We start from the raw sequence: 25,525 nt of genomic DNA on the forward strand, positions 1-25,525 counted from the left end.
CCTGCGCCGGTGTTGGAACTTCCTGGAGTTACTGTGAATTGATATACTTGATGCATTTTTACGTTCATAAATAGGATTTAAATTGTTATGATTAGATTATCGCATTATAATTTTTTTATAATAACAATTTGATGGTATAGTTAACTAGTGATTCATGGCAAGTAGTGATATTGTCTTTGTTCTAGATTCCAGCGTTTGAGTTGAGGAAGCTGGTTCCATTGTTTGTCTTCGTAGCAATAAGTAGTTGTTTAGCAGTCCTAGTTGGGTAAGTCAGGATGGTAGAAAGTGATGAACACGAACACTGCTTGTTATATTACTTCTGTTTCAGGTGTTGATAACAATGTGCTATAATGAATCGTAGGTAGGCAGTCAACGTACATTAATTAGAATGATTATCCATGACTATGCATATTTCAGGGGATTATTCTGATGTTAATCTTAGAGTTGATGCTTTCATATTTTAGTGACCTGTATTCATATACTTTCAGTGAAGAAATTGATTCGTCATATTTCACCTATAGCTAGAGGGAATATTTTGGAATGATAAGAAATACATTTTTCTTCTTTTACATTGAATTACTCACTCGATGTATATTGAAGTATCATTGACTTGGTTTTTAAGTGATGTATATTTATTGTTGAATCTAAATTGTTACATGAAGAGATTTTGAACAAGTAGTTACTGAAGTTCTTTCTTTTGTTGTTTCTTTTCTGCCTTTGCAGAGGTTTTTCTTCTTGTATCAAACTTTATGCAGATAGCTCAAGTGGGAAATAAAATTCCGCTCATATCCTACAACTTCGAGTCGTGTCCTCGTGTTCTGGTAGTGCATTCTTCCTGACAACTTCCCCCTTTCTCTCGAATTACCAGAATACTACAGTTTAAAGGGCGTGGCATTACGGTTGGTACTATACATTCTCACTACTAGAATATTGACGTAGAATCTTGATTTCCATTATCCAAGCTGCCCAAGGCCAAGTTGTAGACGGAAATGACACTTTCGTGAAAAGTACAGGAAACCACCATTGCACCGATCCGATCCACATACACTGTAGCTAGTTAGCACTGCATTTCACCAGAGAGGTGAGTGAGACTAGACATGAATACATGATTTCACATACATTATTTTGTTTCCTTCTTCTTCCCACCACCGCCATAGACTCTACACACAAGCTTGTGCATGTGGACAAACGCGTGGTTTCCAATTCCAAAACCAATATTGAATATAGGCACAGAAAATTACCATCTGGAAAGTATGGGATATCTTTCTTAATCTTAAATACCTACCTATTTCACATTTGTCAACCTTCTATTGTTGACACATCATTCTCGTAAATCGTAATTTGTTTTGACATTGTGTACAGAATCTGGGCAGCGTTTCATGAAACTGTCATAAGTACAGCTTAGATTTAATAGTAATCATTTTTAGCCACGAGATCATACCCAAGAAAGTTATGGTAACTTTGAAACCATTTAAAATGGTGTTTTAAACGACATCCCATTGAAACGCATGTTAAACGGTTAAACGGTGTCGGTGAACTTGTACTTCCGTGAGACGCTGCCCAGGAAGAATGCTGTTGTCTAGTTGAGCTGAGTGTAGTCATGGACAGGCGCATAGCCGGGGGGGGGGGGGGGGGGGGGGGGGGGGGGGGGCAGTCGCCCCCCAAAAACCCCGGCCAAAAAAAAAAAAGAGAGAGAGAAAGAGAAGAAAAAAAAGTAAGAGGACTTACATGTAGGAAGAAAAAGGGAAAGGTACAATGAATCGTCTTCTTTCTCTAATAATTTAATGAAACGTCAAAGCTTCCGCGCTTTGAAAGAGGGGGACTGAATACAGATAAGGATTAAGGGTCGGGAAAGGTAAAACGAATCGTCTTCTTTGTCTAATAATACGTCAAAGCTTTCGCGCTTCGCGCAGGAGGAGGGGGGAGGAGGACTGAATTCAGACAAGGATTAAGAGTTGAGAACGGTACTTTGAGTCGTCTTCTTTCTCTAATAATTTAATGAAACTTCAAAGTTTGCGCGGGAGGGGAAGAAACTGAATTCAGATAAGGATTAAGAGTGGAGAACGGTACCTCGAATCGTCTTCTTTCTCTAATAAATAAATGAAACGTCAAAACTTACGAATACAGATAAGGATTAAGGGTCGAGATTCGAGGAAGGTACAACGAATCGTCTTCTTCGTCTAATAATACGTCAAAGTTTCCGCGCTATGCGCAGGAGGGGCGGACGGAATTCAGACAAGGATTATGAGTCGAGAAAGGTACAACGAATCGTCTTCTTTCAAAGAACTCCCCCCTCCCTGCACCCACCCCCACCCCCTAGGGAGTGCGCTATGCGCGCTCTTTAAGTGATTTGCACGCTTCGCATGCTCACTACCGCCCCCCTAAAATGAAATCCTGGCTACGCGCTCGGTCATGGACCTAGACTACTACAAATGGACGTTCGACGAAGCAGTTCCTTTGATCCCCAGTCGCACCTCCAGCAGATGGGGTCTGATGAGGGCAGGTCCAAGCTATTTGCTTTGTGACGTACGGGACATTCAGAGACTTTAAACAAGAAATAACAATGGATGACATTATTTATATGACTATCTTTTGGTATGAGTCTGTGGCTATTATGGGCTAGTTCATTTGTGGAAAGTTTTAGTTCTGACCAATTCATAAATTAATTTTTAATGTAATTAATGTGCTGCGTGACGTACGGGACCAGAGAATTTCTGACTTTTTCAAAAAAAAGTTCATCATAAAAGTTCTCTGAATTTAGTAAGTTATGAGATTTATGGTAATGATATCTTAATTCATTATGGAATCAAGAATTAATCACAACTATTACCATATTTTTCTGACCTTTCGTTATTATGTAATATACCAAAACATAAATGTGTGCATGTGACGTACGGGACAACTTTTCCCTATGGGAAAATGCATTGAAATGAAGAATTTTCGTCAAAATTTGTTAAATGTGAACAATTTTAACTTAAATCAGTGACAATTAGAGTGTTTTAGAACCCAATTAGATCCTCTGACCATCACTTAATATCATCTGTGTTAATTTATGAGGTAAATCAATACAAATATTACTTTAACAAAGAAAATAAATTGAATTAATATTCATACACACTACATTACCATTTTTATTCCATTTACCCATCTATCATGTGCAGTCATGCTTCTTTTCTCATTTCTTTTATCCATTCCATTCAACATTGCAAAATGTTTTTAAATAACAATTAATGAAGAAGATGAACTTGAAATTGAAAAGTTTTATTTAAACTTGTTTGAAACACAGGGGCACACTCGGCACATCATATTTTGTCAAAGAACATTTATTATGCTTTAAGTGTTTGTGAACAAAGATACATTAAAAATATGAAGTCTTTTCTTCATAGCTTGTTTCAATTACTTGATAGTAATATCATAGAATGTTGAAGGAATTCAAAGATAATGCTGGACATATTGTCTTTTTTATATCCTTTTATCACAGATTAGAACATGTATATGTTGCTGTCATATATTCAAGAATTTTGATGTACATTAATGTAGCCTACATGTTTGTGAAAGATGGATACAAAAATATAAATCTTGAATGTATTTTGTACTGATTAAAACATCTTATTAACACCACCAGATATAAGAAATTAAAACCCTAAAGGTTTGTGTGACCTTTTTCACAATTCAAAAGATTAATTTAAAGCAAAATCAACAAAAATGCATGGGTGTAAAAGTGATAAAAATCTTAAGTGGGTGAGAGTGTGAAATACTCAAAAAGGCTATTCTTCCTTAAAAGTTATGATTTAGTTTTTAGGAGATCATAATTCCCGAGCTGGCTCCATAACATGTACAGTGTATGCTGTAATCCTTTACCATCATATATGACATTTAAATAAAATATCAAAAAACCTCACATGGAGAGCTTGATAGAACATGTGCTATTCTTACCTGCAGCATCTATGAGTTGTAAAAGCCAGCTTCTGGTGCATCCACTACCATATAATTTCATTAGACTCATTCCAGGAACTAGTACACTATTATGATTTACATATTTAGCATCCTGCCAATGTTGGGGACATCAACTGGCAAAATACCACAGTTGATAATACCAGGGGTCTGGCTTGAAGACTAATTACATTAACAACAATTACATAAAACAACAACAAAAGTACAAACAAGTAAATTCCTAGAAGGGACCCAGTTGGAATGTTCATATATCCCTGTATACAACAAGTTTCCTAACACATTATATATTCTCCTTTTGGTCATTTCCTTTTTCACATCTTGCATTGGTTTTATATGGGGTTGTCCCGTACGTCACACACTTGTCCCGTACGTCACATTTCTTAATTTGATTATGTAATCAACACAGAATTTTTGAAATTTTTGTGAAACCTATTTTTTTTTAGGTATTCATCTAAATTAGAACTTCCTAGAATATCTTTCAAAAAAAAAATTATTTTCATAATTAAAATTAAACAAATTATGATCAAATTGTGACGTACGGGACATCACACTTTGGAACCTACCTCATTTGCATAATTAATTAATTTTGAAAGTTTTAGCATGATGGTCTTCATGTCCTGAGATATTTAATTTTAAACAAATAATTCAAATGAGATACAAAAATAAAAATGTAATGTCCCGTACGTCACGCTAATTTATACAAATCTAAGTTTGTGACCTTGGCGCTCTTCGTATTTTGATAATTTTTTAATTTTTTTTATCAGATTCATAAAATTCATAGTTTCAGCTTTAAAATGAGGTATAGTTTGTTAAATATATATAAAGATGAAATTTGACCCCCAGAGGGGACAATAGCTTGGACCTGCCCATGAATGAAAAGAGAAAAGGTAGCACATTGAAACCTATCTCTGTTGTAACATTATAAAGGTCTTGCATGAACACTGTGATTAAACACATGAAATGAAATCATTGATGGAAAAAATGTGAACAAAAAAATGACATCCTCAAGGCTCAAAGTACCTTAGCTGTAGGGGATGGGGGGGGGGGGGCAAACATTCATGGGGGCTCACCTTTCAGGGGTAATGGCGTAATGAGCAAAAACGTTTGGGGGGCAGAAGAAAAATTTGCATCACCACCACACTCGTATACACATGCAGGCCCCGCGGAACGTTTTTCAAAGTGGAGTATTAACGATCAGGTGGAGCGTAAATTGGCGTGGGGGTTAGGGGGCTTTTTTTTTTTTTTAATTTGGGCGCTTTTTTGTTTACTTTGGGCAGAATCTGGGCAGAATTATCAAAGCATGGATTGTGATAGACCAAAAGCTTCAGACTCTCTATATCGTTGGTTGTTCCACTGGGGAATGTCAACAAATGTCAGTTTTATTAAAGAAATGACCCATACAGACGGTTATTTCTGTCTAGGATTGTGAATATATATATATATATATAAACATGTATAATCTAGTTCAGTGCAGTGACACAGTATGTGCTTGCTCCGCAAAAGAGGAGATAAAGGGAAGGAAAGAAAAGAAGGGGGATATCAGTTGCAGTTTTCCCTCCAACAAGTTGGGGATCGGGGGGGGGGGTGGCAAATGGCTCCTGCCTCCCCCCTTTCACAGCAAACTTAAAAGAGAGAGAAAGGAAGAGAAGGGAAAAGGAAATAAAAGAAAGGGACAGGAGATCAATTGTGATTTTTCCCACCAATGCGGTGTGGATCGGGGGCGAAAGGCCTTCGCCTGCCCTCCCCCGGTCCCTCAGCAAACAAAAAGAGAGAGAGAGAGAGAAGGAAGGAATAGAAGGGAAAGGAAGAAGAGGAAGAAGAAAAGAAAAGGGGAAAAGAAGGAGGTCGGGGGCGAAAGGCCTTTGCCACTCCCCCCCCCCCCCCTCTCAGCAAAAGAGAGAGAGAGAGAAAGAAGGAAGGAAAATAAGGGAAAGGGAAAGAAGAGACAAAGGGAAAGGAAGAAGAAAAGAAAAGGGGAAAGAAGGAGATCGGGGGCCGAAAGGGCCTTGCCTCCCATGCTGTTCCCCCCCCCCCCAACAAGTTGGGATCGGGGGGGGGGGAATGGCTCTTGCCTCCCCCCCCCCCCTTCCACAGCAAACTTAAAAGAGAGAGAAAGGAAGAGAAGGGAAAGGGAAATAAAATAAAGGTAAGGGAGATCAATTGTCATTTTTCCCACCAACGCGGTGTGGATCGGGGGCGAAAAGTCTTCGCCTGCCCTCCCCCGGTCCCTCAGCAGTGATACAGTTGACATATTTGTGATTTTCTTTGAATTTCACCTTTAATCTTATGTACCTACCTATTTAACATTTGTCAACCTATTGTTGACACATCATTCTTGTTGAGTAAACTTAAAGGTAATACAAAGTTTTGGGAAATTTTGAAAATTGGGTGGATAGTGATTCTTTACAATTTTGAGATATTTGGATGCCCCTGTGGACGTATTATAATCACTAGAAAATTTAGCCCCTAAAACACTTCTGCTTTCGAGAAAAATTGGATATAAAAATTTACCGGTGCTCCCGGTAAATTTTGATAAATTTCAAATAGCGCCTACGGCCATACAATGGTAGCTGCGACCATGAAAATCTCAGAATATGTAGTTGCGAAATATAATTAACAAACGGGAATAGCTATTCGGTCGATTTTAGTCAATAAACATTGTTTTCGAGCTTAATTAATATCTTGACCTTGAGAGGGAGCTATACAACATAAAGAGTTTATTATTTATAATTTCATAACTTTAGACTCGTTTTCAACCGCGACAACGATCACAGAATATTGTAGGGTCGCATGTGTTTCCAGTAAGTTCATTTGAACCAAATTCATGACCCCATACCAAAACTTTGTAATACCTTTAAGTTAATACTGGCATTTCAATGGGATGTCTGTGAGGTGAGTGTAGTCATGGACCTACTATGAATGGACGTTGAACGAAGCAGTTCCTTTGATCCCCAGTCGCACCTCCAGCAGATGGGGTCTGGTTGATTAAACTTGAAGAGGTCAAGTAGAACTTAATAGTCCATGTTGAATGAAGAGAGAAAAGGTAGCACATTGAAACCTATCTCTGTTGTAACATTATAAAGGTCTTGCATGTACATTGTGATTAAACACATGAAATGAAATCATTGATGGAAAAAAATGTGAACAAAAAAATGAAATCCTCAAGGCTCAAAGTACGTTAGCTATATGTGCAGGCGCACCTGAAGCAGTTTGGGATGGGGGGGGGGCAAACATTCATAGGGGCTCACCTTTCAGGGGCAATGGCGTAATGAGCAAAAACGTTTGGGGGGGGGGGGAAGAAAAATTTGCATCACCACCACACTCGTGGCGCTAGAAGAGAGCGGCCACTCGTAGTCGTACAGCAATTGTTACAGGGCTGATTTTGGACCATTTCCTCTTTTTAAGTCGCCCCCGTGAAGGCGTGAACGCATTTTGACCTATTTGAGTGGCTCTTTTCCCCGGTTGGTCTAGTGAACCCTCAAAATAGTTGTTAGATGGGACACAAGACCGACATCGTAGGTCATGTAGTCTGTAGTCTTAAAAATAATGAACATTGAAAGAGGCTATTGAAAAGTTGTCATTGATTTTTTTTGTTTAAAAGTTTGTTTTTTAGTTTTACGGTGCCAAGGCCTTTTGCTTCAATGCATACCGGTACTTTTTACATGTACTTCTTTGATCTTGTGCTACATCATAAAATGTTGTGTAAAAAATATTTAGGATTTCATTACCTTTTCTAATGATACGAAGAGTCGAATACAAATTACTTGTAAAATATAGATGAATTTCCTTTCAATCCTTTGTTTCTGTTTTTTTGTTTTTTTGTTTTTTTGCCATTGTTTACCATTGTTTACCATTATTTAATACTATAAATTGAATTTTGAAATGGTCTTGTACAAAATTTGGAATTCCTTCAAAAAACATGTACATGTATATATATATACAGGGCGTATCATAATAAAGGATATTGAAGTTTAATGACGATTTATATGAAAACTACTGATTTCATAATCAAGCATTTTATGTCTGTTGTAAAGGACAGAATGTCCTCTTGTTAATGACACCCCGATCATAGTACTACTGTCACAGTTGACTGAATAACAAAGCATTGCTGTCCACCATGTCAAAGGTGCACTGTGCCAAGTTTGATAACATTTCCTTCTTAGACACATAATCCACTCATTGTTCAGCATTTCAATATGTCTGGGCTGACACAAGCACTAATCTTTAGAATTTATCTGTGAATGCTAACTTGTCACAGTGCACCTTTCACATGGTGGACAGCAATGCTTTGTTATTCAGTCAACTGTGACAGTAGTAGTATGATCGGGGTGTCTTTAACAAGAGGACATTCTGTCCTTTACACAGACATAAAATGCTTGATTATGAAATCAGTAGTTTTCATATAAATCGTCATTAAACTTCAATATCCTTTATTATGATACGCCCTGTATATATATATATATATAGTTGCAACTTGCATAATTTAACAGTGTTATAAATTTACCCATTCATGATAATTATGCTAATTGTGTGCGCATGCACACTTTCTGTGAAATGGAGATCATTTATAAACACCAAGCATATGGTACATGCAGGTATATATATAGTTTCTGGCCTTTGTTTGTGAGTGTTCAGAATGTTAGGAGTGATTGGAACCAGTGACCTTTCATTTCCCAAACAAGAATCTGTCCTCATTCGTTTACCATTGTTCAAGATTTTGTTCACAATTTGCAACTTTCTCAAAAAATATATCTACTGTACAGTGTAGCATACTTGTCTCGATCATGCGCTAAGCAGTAATATAAATTGATCACCAAATACATGTACATTTTTTTGTTGGTGAAGCAATTTGTATTTCAAAATACCTTGTCTGTTTGTCACGTACAGTGACCAGCGCATGTGAGTTAACAATTAAAGGCCCACTGCACTACTTGTAGCTACTTGCTCCCTGCATGCGGGATCGTGATACACGATAGGAGGTTTGCGTGATTTGCATCATGTTTTTATCGTGAAAAGCATCGTGATTTGTATTCATCTCTATTGTGATTTTTTTTCTCAACTTGATCAACTCGCTAAATCCCGATGAATATCGTGATATTTCCTTTTAGTTTGTGTTATTAGCACGATAGAACTGCGCACAGCATGCTGTATTTATACGCTTGCTGAGAAACTGCCGTTGCGCGATACGCCAGCTTCCTTGAATGGCCTGCGCATCCTCAAATATACCGATGCGCGCTTGCCACTGACGTCACAATCACTTAATTGTTACATCACAAAAGCGTGAATGAATGCTCTTTTCATTGCATAAACACACGAGACGGTGTGCTACGGGGAATGTTTGGGATTGCGCATGCGGAGAGAAAAGTTATCAGATGAGAGAAGTGCAGAAACCAAGAACCAGGTGTCTTGGCCTTCCCCACGATACAAAATCTTTTTTTATTTGAGGGGGGGGGGGGAGGAGGAAACTTTGGGATAGCTCATGGCAGAGGAGATCCGAGAGTATATCAAGAGTTACAATACCGCCCAGAAGTTATTGGGCATGCGGGATCGTGAAACACGATAGGAGGTTAGCGTGATTGTAGGCGGGTTTTATCGTGTTTTTATCGTGAGAAACATCGTGATTTGTATTCATCTCTATCATGATTTTTTTCCTCAACTTGATCAACTCGCTAAATCCCCGATGCATATCGTGATATTTCCTTTTAGTTAGTTATTATCACGATAGAACTGCGCACAGCATGCTGTATACGCTTGCTGCCGTTGCGCGATACGCCTGCTTCTGAATGGCCTGCGCATCCTCAAACATACCCATGCGCGCTTGCCACTGACGTCACAATCACTTGATTATTACATCACAAAAGCGTGAATGAATGCTCTTTTCATTCCATGCATAAATACACGAGAGAATGTGCTACGGGGAATGTTTGGGATTGCGCATGCGGAGAGAAAAGTTATCCGATGAGAGAAGTGCAGAAACCAAGAACCAGGTGTCTGGGCCTTCCCCACGATACGACATCTTTTTTTATTTGAGGGGGGGGGGGGGGGGGAATGTTTGGGATAGCTCATGGCAGAGGAGATCCGAGAGTATATCAAGAGTTAGACCGAAAGCTTCAGTCTCTAATATCGACGGCTATTCCGCTTATGTTTAATCCGAGAAAGACTTGTCGTTAACATTATTTGTTGTGCAGCCATCTTGATTTGAGTTAATGAATGCTCATTTTTTTTTTCCGGACGTCCGATACCTACATGTACGTACGAGTCAGCAGGGCTTGACCCAGTGATATTTTGATATTCATAAACGCGTGATCTAATTCGCCTAAATTTCGCCATTGCAATTACTTGATTAAAATTTTAAGAATTTTAAGAAATATACATACTTTCTTATGTCCGATTTATTGATCGGAAAATTAGATCTAAATAAGGAAAAACGGGAAGAAAAGAAAGGCTCACCCCCCCCCCCCCCCCCCCCGTAAGGATCACCGTCTGTGTATGAGGAATGTTGACAAATGTAAGATTTATCAAAGAGTAATGACCCATATCAGACGGTTATTTCTGTCTAATAGAGAGTATTCATCATTACATGTACATATCAGATCTAATATGTGGGTAGAATCTTAGAATTTATGGATAAATGCGGCTGTTATTTCTAGAAAAATTATGTGTATGTTGTGAGATTTTCAGGAAGGCATGAAGAATTAAGGGAAGAGGAGAGAAGAGGTGGAGGGGTACCGTTAGTGTGACAGGGAGAGAAAAGAAAGAGGGAAGGGAGTGAAGAGTGAAATATATCAGACAAATATAATTAAGAGAGATAGAGAATTGAAAATTAACAGAATAAATAAAGGATCCGTAACTCCAAATAAAAAATAATTTATTTTTATTTTATTCATTCATAATACCAATCGGTTGACCCTGGCCCTACACATTACAAATTTTGCCACAGATCGCAAACAGCATTTTCATAAACCAGTATTATCAAAAACAAAAGCGACGCGATCTCGATCAGCCAATGTACCTCGTGGTCCACAAAGTAGTTGAAATTTGATATGTAGTGCGCGCGCTCAGGGATTCCCGGAATTCAGGTCACTGTTATTTTGGAAAACCCCTCGATCTCGATCTCCATTTTATGACATTCAGTTTGCATGCAAGCTAAATACATGTACACATACCTGGGTTGGCAAGCTCCCGTAATCAAAATTGGAGTAATACATAAGGAAATAACAACGAAATACACGAGGATTGAGGACAAAATATAAAATGATAGAAAGAAATCTAAGAAAAACAAAGTATTAAAACACATTAACGAAGGAAGAAACCAGAAGAATGATGAATAATGATAATAATAATAACAAATAATAATGGCTTAACAAAGATCTACATATGGTAGGAAATAAGGATAAACAACAAAACAATGATTGATCGAATTGATAGCAAGAAAAACAAGGAATTAAACGAAGGGGGTGATTGTGCAAGGGGGTAATTCTCCTTGAACCGTAAGGAACAAGCGAAGGGAATACATACACATATTTATATTTCGAGAAAATGTAAAACAAAGAAATAAAAAACAGAAAAGATGATGAGGTAAAGATTTTAAAAAATGCACGCGCTTAGTTTTCTCTCGAAGGTTCAGTCATCACTACTATGATCACATGATCTTACGGCGCGAACATCTGAGATAACCACATGTTGCCAGACACCTTGACTTTAAACCCATTGTTTAGAAACACTTGAAACATAATATGAAATGTACGCAAGCTCTCTTGTCATTTAAACATTCAATTCATTGGCGAAAAATGGAATTTCCAATTGATGAAGTTCTCTGCTTGTTTCGTGTGTCTATTTTATTTTCTTCTTCTTTTTCTACTCCTTCCTTTTCTACTCCCCCCCCCCCCCCCTCTGCTTCTTCATCTTCTTCCTTTTCTTCTTCCCTAATTCTTCTTCTACTTCCTTTTCTTCTCCCCCCCCCATCCTCTGCTTCTTCATCTCCTCCCCCTTCTTCTTTTTCTTCTCCCCCTTCTTCTTTTTCTTCTCCTTCGTTTGCCCTTTGTTTAGAAACACTTGAAACACATTATGAAAGGTACGCCATTTCTCTTGTCATTTAAACATTCAATTCATTGGCGAAAAAATTAGAATTTCCGATTGATGAAGTTCTCTACTTGTTTCGTGTGTCTATTTTATTTTCTTCTCCTTCCTTAGATTTTCTTCTTTTTCTTTTCCTTTTTGTTCTCCCCTTTTCTTTTTTCTTCTCCTTCCTTTTCTTCTCCCTCCCCCTCTGCTTCTTCATCCTCCTCTTCTTTTTCTTCTCCTTCCTTTTCTTTTCCCCTTCTTCTTTTTCTTCTCCTTCCTTTTCTTCTCTCCCCCCTCTGCTTCTTCATCTCCCCCTTCTTCTTTTTCTTCTCCCCCTCCTCTGCTTCTTCATCTCACCCTTCTTCTTTTTCTTCTCCTTCGTTTGCCCTTTGTTTAGAAACACGTGAAACACATTATGAAATGTACGCCTCTCATTCAATTCATTGGCGAAAAAATTAGAATTTCCGATTGATGAAGTTCTCTGCTTGTTTCGTCTGTCTATTTTATTTTATTTTTAGATTTACTCTTCTTCTTTTTCCCCTCCATCCTTTTCTTCCCCCCCCCCTCCCCCTGCGTCGCCAATGATACGAGTTTGCTTTTAAAATTATCATTGATTTTATATCCGATTGCGAAGCAGCAAACCATAAATGAATTGAAAGCAACATCAGGCAAATTAATTGTAAATATTATTAGTGCGAATAAACGTTGGAGGGACTAGAACAGGAGCTATTATTGTAAAACTGTCCACAAAAATAAAACACAAATTCGCGAATGATAGTAATACGGGTCTGCTTTTAATAATAAAATCTATATCATATTCTATTGCGAAGCAGCAAACCATGAATGAATCTAAAAGGTTGAAAGGTTTTTTTTTTAAATTCTTAATCTTTAATTGACTAACTATCTCTTAATGAATAATTGCGAATGTTAATCAAAGGCTGGACATACGAGAACATAATGAAATTCATCATCATGTACTTTGAGATCACATAAGGAACACAATTCTACAATTTCTAGAGGCTGACTTCAGTGACGGTCAGGTGCAGACGGCGGGGCAGCTTACTATTACCACATCGATATTTACAAAGAGATGTTGCGGCTCTGGAAGATAGTAGCCCCGAGATCACCTCGGCGATGATAGTTTGCACCATTACCCTCGTAGTTGATTAATATTTGCTTACTATCGGGGGATTAGGCGGGTTACACGCATCCCCCGATAGAGGAAGCCATCCACTAGCGTGTATTTTATCGTGTTTATAGTGATTTGTTCGGTATTTCATAGTGATTTTTATCGATATTTTATCGTGAAATACCCATCGGGGAAAACATGCCCAATAACTTCTGGGCGGTATTGTATGTTAATTGAGAGCTGAGTTGATGAGATAGCCACCTGTCAGTGACCACGCTGGGTGATCTAATCCCTCCTAGCCAATTTAGTACAGACAGGCTTTAAAATCTCTGAAAATTGAAATTTGTTGTGACTATTGTGTACCCCATGTTTGTGATTATTTTTCATGTTTACATTTCTCCTCAGCCTGAATACCATTCACGATGGCAGAGAGGCCGCGAACAGAAGAGATGACTGAACCCCCGAGTGATGTCACAACAAGTAAAAGGTACAGATATGTTTACTTGCACTTTAGCATTTCACTGTGCACTGTGATACATGTTTATTAAGGCCCCCCGCCCCGCCCCCCCCCCCCCCCCTCAAATTTTTTTTTTTGGTTGTCCTCGATTGCTTTTCTGGAGTAGGGGCGGGCGGGCTGATTTTTTTTTTTTTTCTGCGGCAATGCGAAACCTTGTGCTTGGGTCATGAGAATGGTCAGCGCATTTTGCCTGGGAGCCTCTACGGGTAGTACCAGCACCACATCATCATCCACTCTGCCATGGCCACAGGAATCCTGTAACGTTGAGCCGATGTCAATACTCAGCGCACTTATGCTCTCCCCTACTTTAACACTTATAATTTTAAGCTCATCTTTCTCCAGGAGATTCTCAATATTTGAATTGTACAAATCTGAAATTGTTGCATGTGTTGCAACACTGCAACTCGGTCAAATAAAATGTTTGTACTGAGCTTGCAGTGGGCAGACACTGTACAAGTCGCCATTTTGGTTGTGTTGCAAAGCAAACGGGCGTTGCGTTGAAGTGCGAGTTTGGTTAAAAATTTAAACATGAAAATATTAGTAAACCTAATTTTCTTGTGCTGAATGCAGCAAACATTACTTTAAATAATGTTTATGATGTTGTTGTAAAATAATAACGGAAAATATCAAACGTACATTAGTGGTTTTTTATTATTTTATCACGCTACTTTTTTAGTATAAATATAACATTCATTGCGTGTGCACTAGTATTTTAGGGAAATAATAGGGAATAATTTAAATGACAAACACCAACCCTCCAAGATACAACAAACCTTTTATTGGTACACTAAAAACAGGAACAATTATATAGGCCCTACATGTACAATTATCGCTCATTTTCGACTGCTCGCAGTCCGCGCAGTCGAAGTTCCATCTAGTTTTTTTTTTATCCGCTACTTTTTTAGTATAACATTCATTGCGTGTGCGCTATTATGTTAGGGAAATAATTGGGAAAATTTAAATGACAAACACCAACCCTCCAAGATACAACAAACCTTTTATTAGTACACTAAAAACAGGAACAATTATATAGGACCTACGTTTTAACATTTTTGAAAGGTAAAATATTAATATTAATAATAACAATATTGGATTGTTATTATATAGCCCACATATCGACCTTGCAAGGTCCTCAAGGCGCTCCAACAATACCAGGCTATGCTAGGCTGCCGATTTCGACGCTCATAGCATTTTAAGGAATTCCTTCCTACCGGTACCCATTTAACACATGGGTGGAGAATGGTAAACGTAGATCGGAGGCGCGATAGCTCAGTCGGTAGAGCATTGGTCTCGTCATCCGGTGACCCTGGTTCGAAACCAAGTCGATGCGCTTGTGCCCTTTGGTAAGGCATTAATCCTCATTACCAGGTCCCTCAGAGAGCTAGGACCTTAAGCCGTCGGTCTTCTGGTTATTGCTTTCTTAGCTGTCAGGTAAAATAACCACCACTATCACTAGATTCAATGTCTTGCTCATACCGCGGACCTTGTGATCGCAGTCCAGCTACGTATCCACTCATCCACGACACCTCTACATAATTTTTTCCTCCTTTCAATTTTGTCAAAGCTTTAGTGTGTAAACATGCAATTACTTATTATTTTTTTCGATTTCACTTTAATTACGAACATGCATGATTTTTAAAACAATATTCAAATTTTCCTTCAACACAATACCACTAAAAACTGATGCATGAACATGAACATACTTTGCATAAGGTACTTCATGTGTATGTGGGATAGGGTTATGGTATTTACCCAGGGAAGCCTCTCTTCCTGAGGGCCCTGCAATCTGTATTACCCAATCAGTTGCTAGGATACCCATTTGCACCTGGGTGGAGAGTGTCAAATGTGAATTAAGGACTTGGGGGGGGGGATACAAAAAAAATCTGAAGAGCAGGCACACAAAACAAAGGAAAGAACAGTTATGGTACCCAATTCTCTTCAAAATTTTGAAGGGGGACATTTGTGGGTGGTTGTGTACTTAAGGTATTCCACTTTGACTTAACTATGCGTATCTTTCTTGCTCCCTCAACGAGACGACCCCTACTCTCTCTCTCTTACTCCCCCCCCCCCCTCCTCTCTCTCTCTCTTACTCCCACCTTCTCTCTCAAAGGACCTCCTCTCTTTCCTCTCTTTAACCCCCTGTTCTTTTGTTTTCCTTTTTCTTTTCTTTTTCCTTTTCTTTCTTTTCTTTCTTTCCTCATTTTCTTTTTCCCAACGGCAGCGCAATTTTACAGACAATATCCTGACAGAGGGGAGGGGGGAGGGGGGGAGGGGGGGGGGATTGCCATTATACACCCCACACCACTCCTTTGCGACGCCCTTCTGGGAGTCCAGATTCCTGATATCAAACGGGCATTAGATACAAATTGGGCTGGAGGTAGAAAGACAAGTAATGGTAACATGATGATGCTTCAGAACTGGGCAGAGATAATCAAGCAACTCCCACCTCTCAGAGCAGCTCTCATAACGGCGGGCTTACTAGAGGTGGAAGAGACATGTTTCACAAGCAGCTGCAGCGACTTTTGTTGATTTGCAATTTAACTATGCCATGATTACATTTAATCAACACAGTTTCCTTTCCTACCTATACATTCTACATACAGAATGAGCTCAGTGGCCAATGAAGATTTCGACGACATCTTGACGAAGATAGCCAAGGCCCTATACAGAAATTCAGACATCAATGATCTCGGAAAAGCTTTGGGATTTGGGCCCGCAGATATTAATCGCAAGATTGACGAAAACGCCAAACAAGGAGGGAATCATATGGGAACATTGGATTTGCTCAGGATGTGGCGAAAGGGACAAACATGTTCGACTGAAAAGGCGGCATTGAGGTCGGCACTATTAGAAGCGGGATTTGATAACCTGGCAGACCAATATCTAAGCACTCCCGTACCCGGTAAGAGATTCTTTGTATTCAATGGTTCAACGATGCGTTTCATACAGAACAAAACAGAGAATCCGAATTACAATAAAAACAACATTTTTTTCACTACTCAAAAGTTTCAAAGCAGATCATGGACATGATAGTGGCACGGCATAATGTCAAATTTAAGCCTAATTGTGCATCTTGTGATAAAAGCACCAACTTTGGCACGCAGGTAGTCAAACATTTCCGAAGCAAAACTCAATGTTGAGACATCTCAAATTGGGCCCTTGGGGCTCGCTGTGCATATCTTTCACAATGACTCCTTCGTGGTACCTTTTCCGTGTATTAAACATGCTTTGTTTTCAAAATCATTATTGTCAATTTCCAACCAAGAACGTTCCTCCATACTTACGGTACCAATTCTCTCTAATGGGAAGAAAAAGGAAACGTAGAAGTCCATGGTAATTTGAAATATACTGTCTCTGAACCTAGACTCTTTACATCGTGAAGAAATGAATGGCACATTGCTCTGTTAATCTACCTCTGTGCCAAATATGGCGCTTTAATGGAATAGTTGAGTTCTGTTGCAGAGGGTGCTACACAAAATAATCTTTTGTGAGAAAATGAAAAACTGAGTGTCAAATTTGAAAGAACATACAATTTACATGACAAAATCATCTTTGTTTGATCAAAATCGGTTCAGAGACGGCGGAAATATCCATAAATATAACGATTTCTAATACTTGTGTACCACCACAAATATTTGATAATTTGAAAAAGCCGTTGAAAAAAGGAAATTTACGTCGTATATCAGCCTATGCCGATGTTGGCTTTTTTGTTCGCATTTTCGTGTTGGTTATATTACGCACAACCAGCCGGCCCATGTATTGTTATTTTTAATTTACAAATTGATTAACGGTCACCGTATTGTTTTTTTAAAGTGGAGCTTAGTTGGTAAGATCGTATTGGCTAAATTTCACACATTTTGGGGTCTAAAATTAACTTCATAGCAATTTTAGGTTCTATAGGGCACTAGAAATGTCATAGATAAGAATACGAGCAATAACCATGCACTTTGAAGGCATTCGCGGTCTGAAAACTGAACTCAACTATCCCTTTAAGCACAACATGCACAATTGAATCGCTATGCCACCCCGCTTTAAGAGATGTCCAAAGACAAGCATTACATTTGTAGGTACATATCTTCAGGCACGTAGCCAGAGTTCGATGTCTGGGGGGAAGGGGGCACATACATGTAATCGATCGAGGTAAAAAAAGGAGTCTAAAAAAGTTCAGCCGATCTTGGAAATTTTAGGGGGCACGTGCCTGCATATCTTGATTCACAGCAGTAAACAGAAGAGCTTCTTTCACAATGCAATCGCATGACCATAACAGCATGGTCTTTATCTTTAAACAGAAACAGCAATACATTATTAACTTCCTCGGCAGTGATTTCAAACCAAGTTGGTATCTATTTTTCTTGCTTACATCATCATTTTGCAATAACACTCGTCTCTTTTTCCTCAGGTGACGGTGAGGCGATGCCAAGTGAAATAATGAAGCTAAGTGAACAGCTGAAAACAAGATATCGCAAGAAATTTGGTCAGATCAAAACATCACCTGTGGACTCTCAGTCACGGACATGGCTTCAGCACATCTATGTCAGTCTCGTCCTGATGTTGGGATTAGAAGGGGAAAAGGAGGAGCCAATAGATTATGACGGGTTGTTTAAATTCATAAAAACTGACACACCGAAAGGTTTTGTAACACGATTAGCTTTCATTGGAGAAGCTGGTGTAGGGAAATCGACGCTGTTTGCTAAGATAGCTCTTGATTGGGCTGAGGGTAAAATTCTTCAAGAAATCCGGCTGCTTTTTCTTGAATCATTTCGAGAGATTAAAGAGAGCGGATTCTTCGGGGATACTGTCATGGCGCATTTCCCAGATGACTCAGAAATAAAAGGGGAACGGGTCGATGCATATGTGAGAAAAAATCCGAGAAAAGCCCTAATCTTATTGGACGGACTAGACGAGGCACATATCGACATCAAAATGCCAAACTGCAATGACGCTATTGTATCGATCGTAAGAGGAGAACGATTCATTGATACCCCAGTTGTCATCACAACCCGTCCTAATGGAGCTGATCAGATCAAGAGCATCATGACGATTAATGACCACTACACGTTTGGTAAGGTTAAGGGCTTCACAAAGAAAAACATGTCAACATATATCAAAAACTATTTCAAAGATGATTCTCAGTCTGCTTCGACCCTCATTAACTTCATTAATACAAACAAAGTGGTTTCTGAGTACATGGCACCCTTCCCGATATTCTGCTGTATGCTATGTTGCCTGTGGAAAACGCCATCTGGGCGGGAAAATATTCAGACAATGGAAACATTCTCGCAACTCTTGAAACGTCTTGTCTTTTCACTTCAAGAGCAATACTCTTCCAAACGAAATGAGTCAGAAGAGGACTATGGAAGCCGCATGAACAAAGCTGATGAAAGCATGAAAGAGCTTGGTTGTATCGCATTTCAAGGTCTGTTGGTTAAACAGCTCATCTTTGATGAAAAGGCGCTCGACTCATGCATAGAGGCTGCAAGGACTGCATGCGAGGTCGGGATTCTTAGCAGGGAAAAAAGGCCAGCACCCTTGCAAATCAGAGAAAGTCAGCGAAAGCAATTCATCCAGGAATTCTCTTTCCCTCATAAGTTACTGCAGGAGTACATAGCGAGTTCCTACCTTGCATCGCTGTTCCACAAAGACCGTCGAGAATTCAACAGAATCCTGGCAGACACTCTTTTAGAAGACTACAAGGAATTCAAATATGTCTTGTACTTCACTGCAGCTCATGGAGGTGAAGTAGGAAAGTCGGTCCTGGAAGCTCTATGCATGAAAGTTGCTGACATGGCATTCATTATTAAGGTTGCTTTTGAATGTCATGATTCAGAAGCCATTGATTCCGTCAGGAATCTTTTGAAGACGAAGGCAGATCTTTCGTTTACAGATCATACAATTCCTGCACTCATCTTCACACTGGAGTCAATAGGGAAAGAAGTAGTAAGTTCTGTGAATAGAATCATAGATGTATCTCATTTTCGTTTATGTCATTATGTCATTCGTTGATACTATCATCTGTTGAGCCTCCAGTGATTACATATGCACATTTCGCTACAAAGAAAATACAAATACAAGAGACCTACACAATATATTGTCTGTTTTTCTGTTCTACTGACCGATAATCATTTAGAGCCTGCCATGTTCTCCTGTTGTTATTGGGTATTAGAGCAGGCTGCAAGGTGTAGTCTCATACAAATACGAGAGTTGTATCATTCATTTACCTCTTCCTCATATAAGGGTAAAACTTGACTTTAAAAAAAGAAGGAAGTCAAACAATATTTCATGTCAATTTTAGAGCAATGAAACGCACACACATGGATCGACACAAACCCACTCACATCCTTCACGGGAAATCGTTCACCCAACAAAAGAAACTAAATATGTGATGTAGTTCATGTTATTTTTTAATATGCCTTTATAATCATTATCCTTTGTTCATGTACTTCTTACATTTACATTATGATAGTATATAACTCTAATTTGATTAAATTGATAGTTTACAAACATTTGATTCATTCTATTCTTGGTCTTGGTATATTTCATTTACACTCATCCACACCATCTTTCTGGGGTGAAAATATTATACACCATGGTCTATTTTCTCTAACTATATACTTAAAATGGACACACGCAAAACTACTTTGAAGTTTAAACCAAAGTTATATCTGAAATCAAATTTACAGATCGAATGCCAAAATTCTATTTGTTCTATTTGTTGTACAGGTAAGAAGAAGTTCTTCGGTTCGTGAAACATTGGGTGTTAGCAAGTCCTTTGATACCAACGCATCATCGTCACATGTAGCAGCAGTAGGTCTTTTCACATTGCAGAACCTACAAAGCTTGATCTTAAGCATGGGCCTGGATGATGAATTCTTCACAGGAATGTCTGCTGCAGCTTCACATTCCAAGGTATCAGGGGCCTGTTTATTGTATTACATTGATGAATCCTAAATCATAATTACCATTATTTCTTAATCGATGCATAGTCATATCTGTTGCCTAATAAAATAAAATACAATCATGAACAAAATTTGGTTATTAAAACTCATAAATTTGTTTACTGCTTTTCACAAAGGTTGGAAATCTAAGCATCATGAAAGGCTTGTAAAAGGGTCTCCTCTTCCTTTTCCCTTTTACATATCACAAATATGTATCTTCCTTTGTCAATTTTCTCTTAATTTGTCACAATTTGGCGGTGCTTCAGTGAAAAATGTGACCCCCAGTCAAAGTCGTTGCCACCCGGCAATCTATGAAGAAAAAAATTTCACTATATTTTTTTCATCTTCTTCCTCTTCTTCATATTTTTTGTTTGTTTAGGTTAAAATTTGTTGACGATTTTCAATTAGGGATATAAGTCTATATTGGCTGTAATCACTACTCCACGCACTATAGAACGTAGGATTAGATGGGAACAAATGTTCCTTAACACCTGCCCTTGCCCACAGTGCGCCCCTACACTTCTCCTACCACAATTCTAGTTGATACTCAAACACACACGCTCATTAGCGTAATGAGCCAAACATTTTGAGAGAGCTGAGCCAGAAAGGGATTCGGTGTCAATCTGTTGGAAAGCAGGGGGGGGGGGGGGGGGGGGGGGGGGGGGGTTACATCTATGAAATCTATGCAGCAAGTCAAATTATTATGCGAGAAAGCGTATTGACACAGAGAGACTGGGCCAAATTTCTTATCATTTTGATGATTCCAGAACCTTGCAGTACACACCAATACTTATATGCTAGATGATCAACCTTTTCTGATCGATTCCACAACGTTTCTTTCACAATGCAATCGCATGACCATAGCTGGTCTTTATCTTTAAATCATATTCTAGATTTAATTAATATTATTGAGTTGTTATACTGGAATGGAAGAACATACTTTTTTATCTTTCTATTTGAAAAAGGTGAAAGAAAAATTCAAAAAGCATTCAATAAGTAAACTTTGATTGAAGGAAAATAATTAGATTATATATGATCCATTTTACTCTCTTTTCCCTGTACACAATGTCATTCTTCTACAAAATATTTGGTTTACTCATTCTGTTTGTCTCTTTCAATTTAGCTTTGAAAAAAGCCCATCATAGTCAAAGTTTATATATATATATATATATATATTGATGACATATCATCATGATGTTAGAGTACCGAACTTCATTTAAACATGTTGATATGACTACTTTATTCACTTTATTCAACCTTTCCTGTCACATCACCTGACTGAGGAGCTAACGTACTACCTCTCGGATCTATAGGTGTGTTGAAAAGCACTTATCCTATACATATCGCATGTTTTTTGAAATAATTTATTGTCATGAGTCAGAAGCATGCTGACAAGAAAAATGAATCATGTGAATAGACTTTATCGTGACAAAGTATTATTCATATTAATGTGTGGTTTAGGAAATTATTTATAGTTTGTCAATAGTCTCAAGGAGATATTACATGTACACCGTCGATATAAAGAAATAACATCTTTATTTTGCTTGAACAGACACTTTCTTCATCTCGTGTTTCTTTTCTCTTACCACACCCCTTTCACTTTTGGCCTTTTCTCTCGATCAATCTCTCTCTGTTTCTATCTGTCTTCTCTCTCTCTCTCTTTCTCTTTCTCTTGCTTTATCCCTTACTGTACTGGGCTATTTTGAGCACCTCCCTGACTGGGGGGGGGGGGGGGGGGGGGGGGGGGCTGGGAGGTCCCCCCCCCATGATCTCTGCCGTCGAATGTCCGATGAACACGAACATTTGCATGTTTGTAGATATTTACGTAAGGAACAAGATGGTATAATTAGTTTTTTCCTAATATACAAATTTTTGTCTTTATAGCCTAATTAATTATGCAAAATGCTAATTTTATGCATTTTACAGAAAACTCATACATATTTGTCCGTAGACTTGTGAAGAATCTTGAAAATGTATTGAATAAATGTTTCCTTCATCTCAAATTCATGAGGTTTCATTATTTTTATGATATTTGAAAATGCATATGTTAATTTGCATAAATTATGGATACGCAAATTACGCATTCATGAATATCAAATCTGGAAATATATATAGGGACTAGAATCATAACTAAAATTGTCAGACTTCGCTTTTTTAATGTTGAAACTCATTCATATGAAACTTCTTTTCTAACACAAAATAGTTATTTTTATGTAATTAATAATGATAATTCATGCAAATTTGATGCGATTTTCAACTATTTATTTTCTTATGTATTTTATTGTTTTTTATTTCTTATTAATCTATTGTTTTATATCTAATGTATTCTTTTTTTCTGGAATACATCAAGTTACTTTGAGAAACATATAAAAGCAATTTGAATATATGCAGTTATAGCACTTTTTTTGATGACTTGCGCATACTAACTGTTATGTAACACCTTACAGGTATATCCGATTTCGACGAAAATGGTATCAAAATGTGCGTAAGACTTGAGGGAAAAAAGTCATGAAACGACAATTCAGAATTCCAAGCGGTTGCGGCGCAATCTCCGAAAATGTCGAGAGTACAGTAAGGGTTTAAAGCCCATAAAGTGAAGGGTATAATGATGTTACATTAATGACAATGAAAAATATTAAAATTAGACATGTCGTCTATACTTGATTTAGCCCCTCATCTCTCTCTCTATTTCTCTGTCTCTGTCTGTCTCTGTCTCTGTCTCTCTCTCTCTCTGTCTCTCTCTCTCCTTTTCTCTTTCCCTTGCTTTAAAAGTCTAAGTAGAGGTTAATGATGTTACATTAATGACAATGACAAATATTTAAATTAGTCAAGTCGTCTTTTGTTGATAATACTATTCACTCTATTCAACCTGTCCTGTCACATCACCAGATTAAGCAGCTAAGGCATGGGTTGGGAGAACTGGGTCCTGCTGCATCCTATCATTACGCGAGATGTCTCAGCTTCATGCCTCATCTTCGATCACTAAGTCTGATCAGTTTAAAGCTGAGTGATGATGAGTTCTACTCAACGATGGCCTCTGAGGCATCAAATTCAAAGGTATACCCGAATTTTTCCCCTAATAGTTTTGCAATCTTCAAACTGAACATATTATGTGGGTAAATGCTTTTCACATTTAAAAAAGAAATAGAAATCATTTTATTGTCATCATCCTCATATCAATATAATGCCCAATTACAATACCTACTTACAATAATGATAAGAAACATGAGTCATGTGAATAGACTGGATTTTGATGGCATAATAATATAACTTGAAATTCATATAAATGCTTATTATCCTACAAATAGTGCTTCCCATTATATTTTTATAAATTATTTAAATTTGTCAACAGTCGCAAGAAATTGGTTTTACATGTGCATTGTAAATAGACGGATATAATTGCATGTTTTAAGCGCATATCCTGTAGGTAGCTAGCCTAGTATTCCGCTTTTTGTGTGTGGATTATTCATTGTCCCAATAAGATATTACATGCACAATATATAATAGTCCGATATAACATTCTATTTTGCTTGGCAAGTCATGGTCTCTTTTTCAACTATTTAAGACATTTGTTTGTCTTTTTTTTGCTCATACCACAGCATTGTCTCTTGGTTTTCTCTCTCTCTCTCTCTCTCCTTCTCTCTCCCTTCTATTGGAAACGATTTTCTTCATAATTTTATATATTGCTTTCTCCAAACTAAAGATAATATTATTTCACAAATAATGTTTGGTGAATAGTCAAAATCACGCTCATTATATAACAATAGTCTGACCATGTTGTCAATCATGAAAGTGAATCATTTGAATAGAATTGACTGCAGTGTCATGATTATGATAAATTCAATCGATTCTCACTAGAATTTTTCTTTGGAACTACACATTATTTTCTTGTGATGATAGCTATATTCTTCAATTCACTTTAGATAACAATGGTCAAAGTGAAATTGGGTATAATGTAAAGACAAACACGTCTTTTAAAAGATATGTGAATATAGAAATGCGTATCATTTCGACAGGGCGGCGTGACCAGGGTCAGGTTTTGATACATCATCCCACAATTTGCGAAATCGAGACATGTGCCCTTCCTCCGACAGGAAGTGCCTCCTTCGAAGTGAACAAATGCCCCTCCCACGATAGGAAAATTTCCCTCCTAACATAATTTGCCCTTTTTTCTATCTATGTTTCCCTGGTTTATACCTGTTTGTAAAAAAAAAATTAAAAATAAAATAAAAAACATACCCAATTCAGAAACAACAACAAATTCATTCATCTTGTGACATCATCTGTCAATCATTAGTGAGCTAACAAGAGACAGTGTGTAATTTCCCCAGCTCAGCACATGCTCACAAAGGAATTGCATTCTTGCATACAATGCCTCCACATTACCTTTCTTTTCCTGGTGATGCTACAGCACGTCTAAGATAGCGACTCCTATGTTGGTATTGTATGGTCTATTGTAAACAGGTGGTCAGCTCTGGTGAAGCTACATACCACTGAATGTCTCTTGTTAGCTCACTAATGATCGAAAGATGATGTTACAATATGAATGAGATCTGGAGCATTTTTTTAGGGTGGAGCTTAGCAGCTAGGTCTGAGAAAATTATTTGAAGAACACAAAATGAGTTGTATGCAGCCCTGCACATCAACAGGAATCAACTTATATTTGGATTTCATCCCACTTTTAATGATTTTAACCGTATTCCACATGACCAAATATAAGGTAGCAACTATTGCCTAAGACTGTTCTTACAATTTTCTTGTAAAATACCGGTATACCTGATATCAATAATATGGCACAATGTCAATTCGCTTGCCTGTCCAGTGACAGATGTATCACATATATATCTAAAGCAATGTGTATTCATGCAAGTGTCCTTTGGTATCTAGTGAATTTAGAAGAATTATTAAAATACTACCATTTTGATG

General features: G+C 37.9%; 1 protein-coding gene across 4 annotated transcripts in view; it reads left to right on the forward strand.

Annotated features, from left to right (window-relative positions):
• The window catches only part of LOC105439879 (NLR family CARD domain-containing protein 4-like), a 45,480-nt gene that overhangs the window by 9,138 nt on the left and 10,817 nt on the right, over positions 1-25,525 (forward strand). For 2 of the 4 annotated variants that reach the window (XM_030978408.1, XM_030978405.1), the window contains exons 2-7: positions 963-1,081; positions 13,553-13,634; positions 16,268-16,566; positions 18,064-19,601; positions 20,385-20,570; positions 23,489-23,656. In XM_030978408.1, coding sequence (XP_030834268.1) covers positions 13,570-13,634; positions 16,268-16,566; positions 18,064-19,601; positions 20,385-20,570; positions 23,489-23,656 — 2,256 coding nt within the window. In that variant the 5' untranslated portion in view covers positions 963-1,081; positions 13,553-13,569. Of the gene's footprint in view, positions 1-723; positions 1,082-13,552; positions 13,635-16,267; positions 16,567-18,063; positions 19,602-20,384; positions 20,571-23,488; positions 23,657-25,525 lie in introns of all 4 variants that reach the window. The other 2 variants (XM_030978406.1, XM_030978407.1) reach the window with 2 other exon arrangements.

Source organism: Strongylocentrotus purpuratus, unplaced genomic scaffold, assembly GCF_000002235.5.
Source record: "Strongylocentrotus purpuratus isolate Spur 01 unplaced genomic scaffold, Spur_5.0 spur5_scaffold_1, whole genome shotgun sequence".
Classification (NCBI taxonomy): Eukaryota; Metazoa; Echinodermata; class Echinoidea; order Camarodonta; family Strongylocentrotidae; genus Strongylocentrotus; species Strongylocentrotus purpuratus.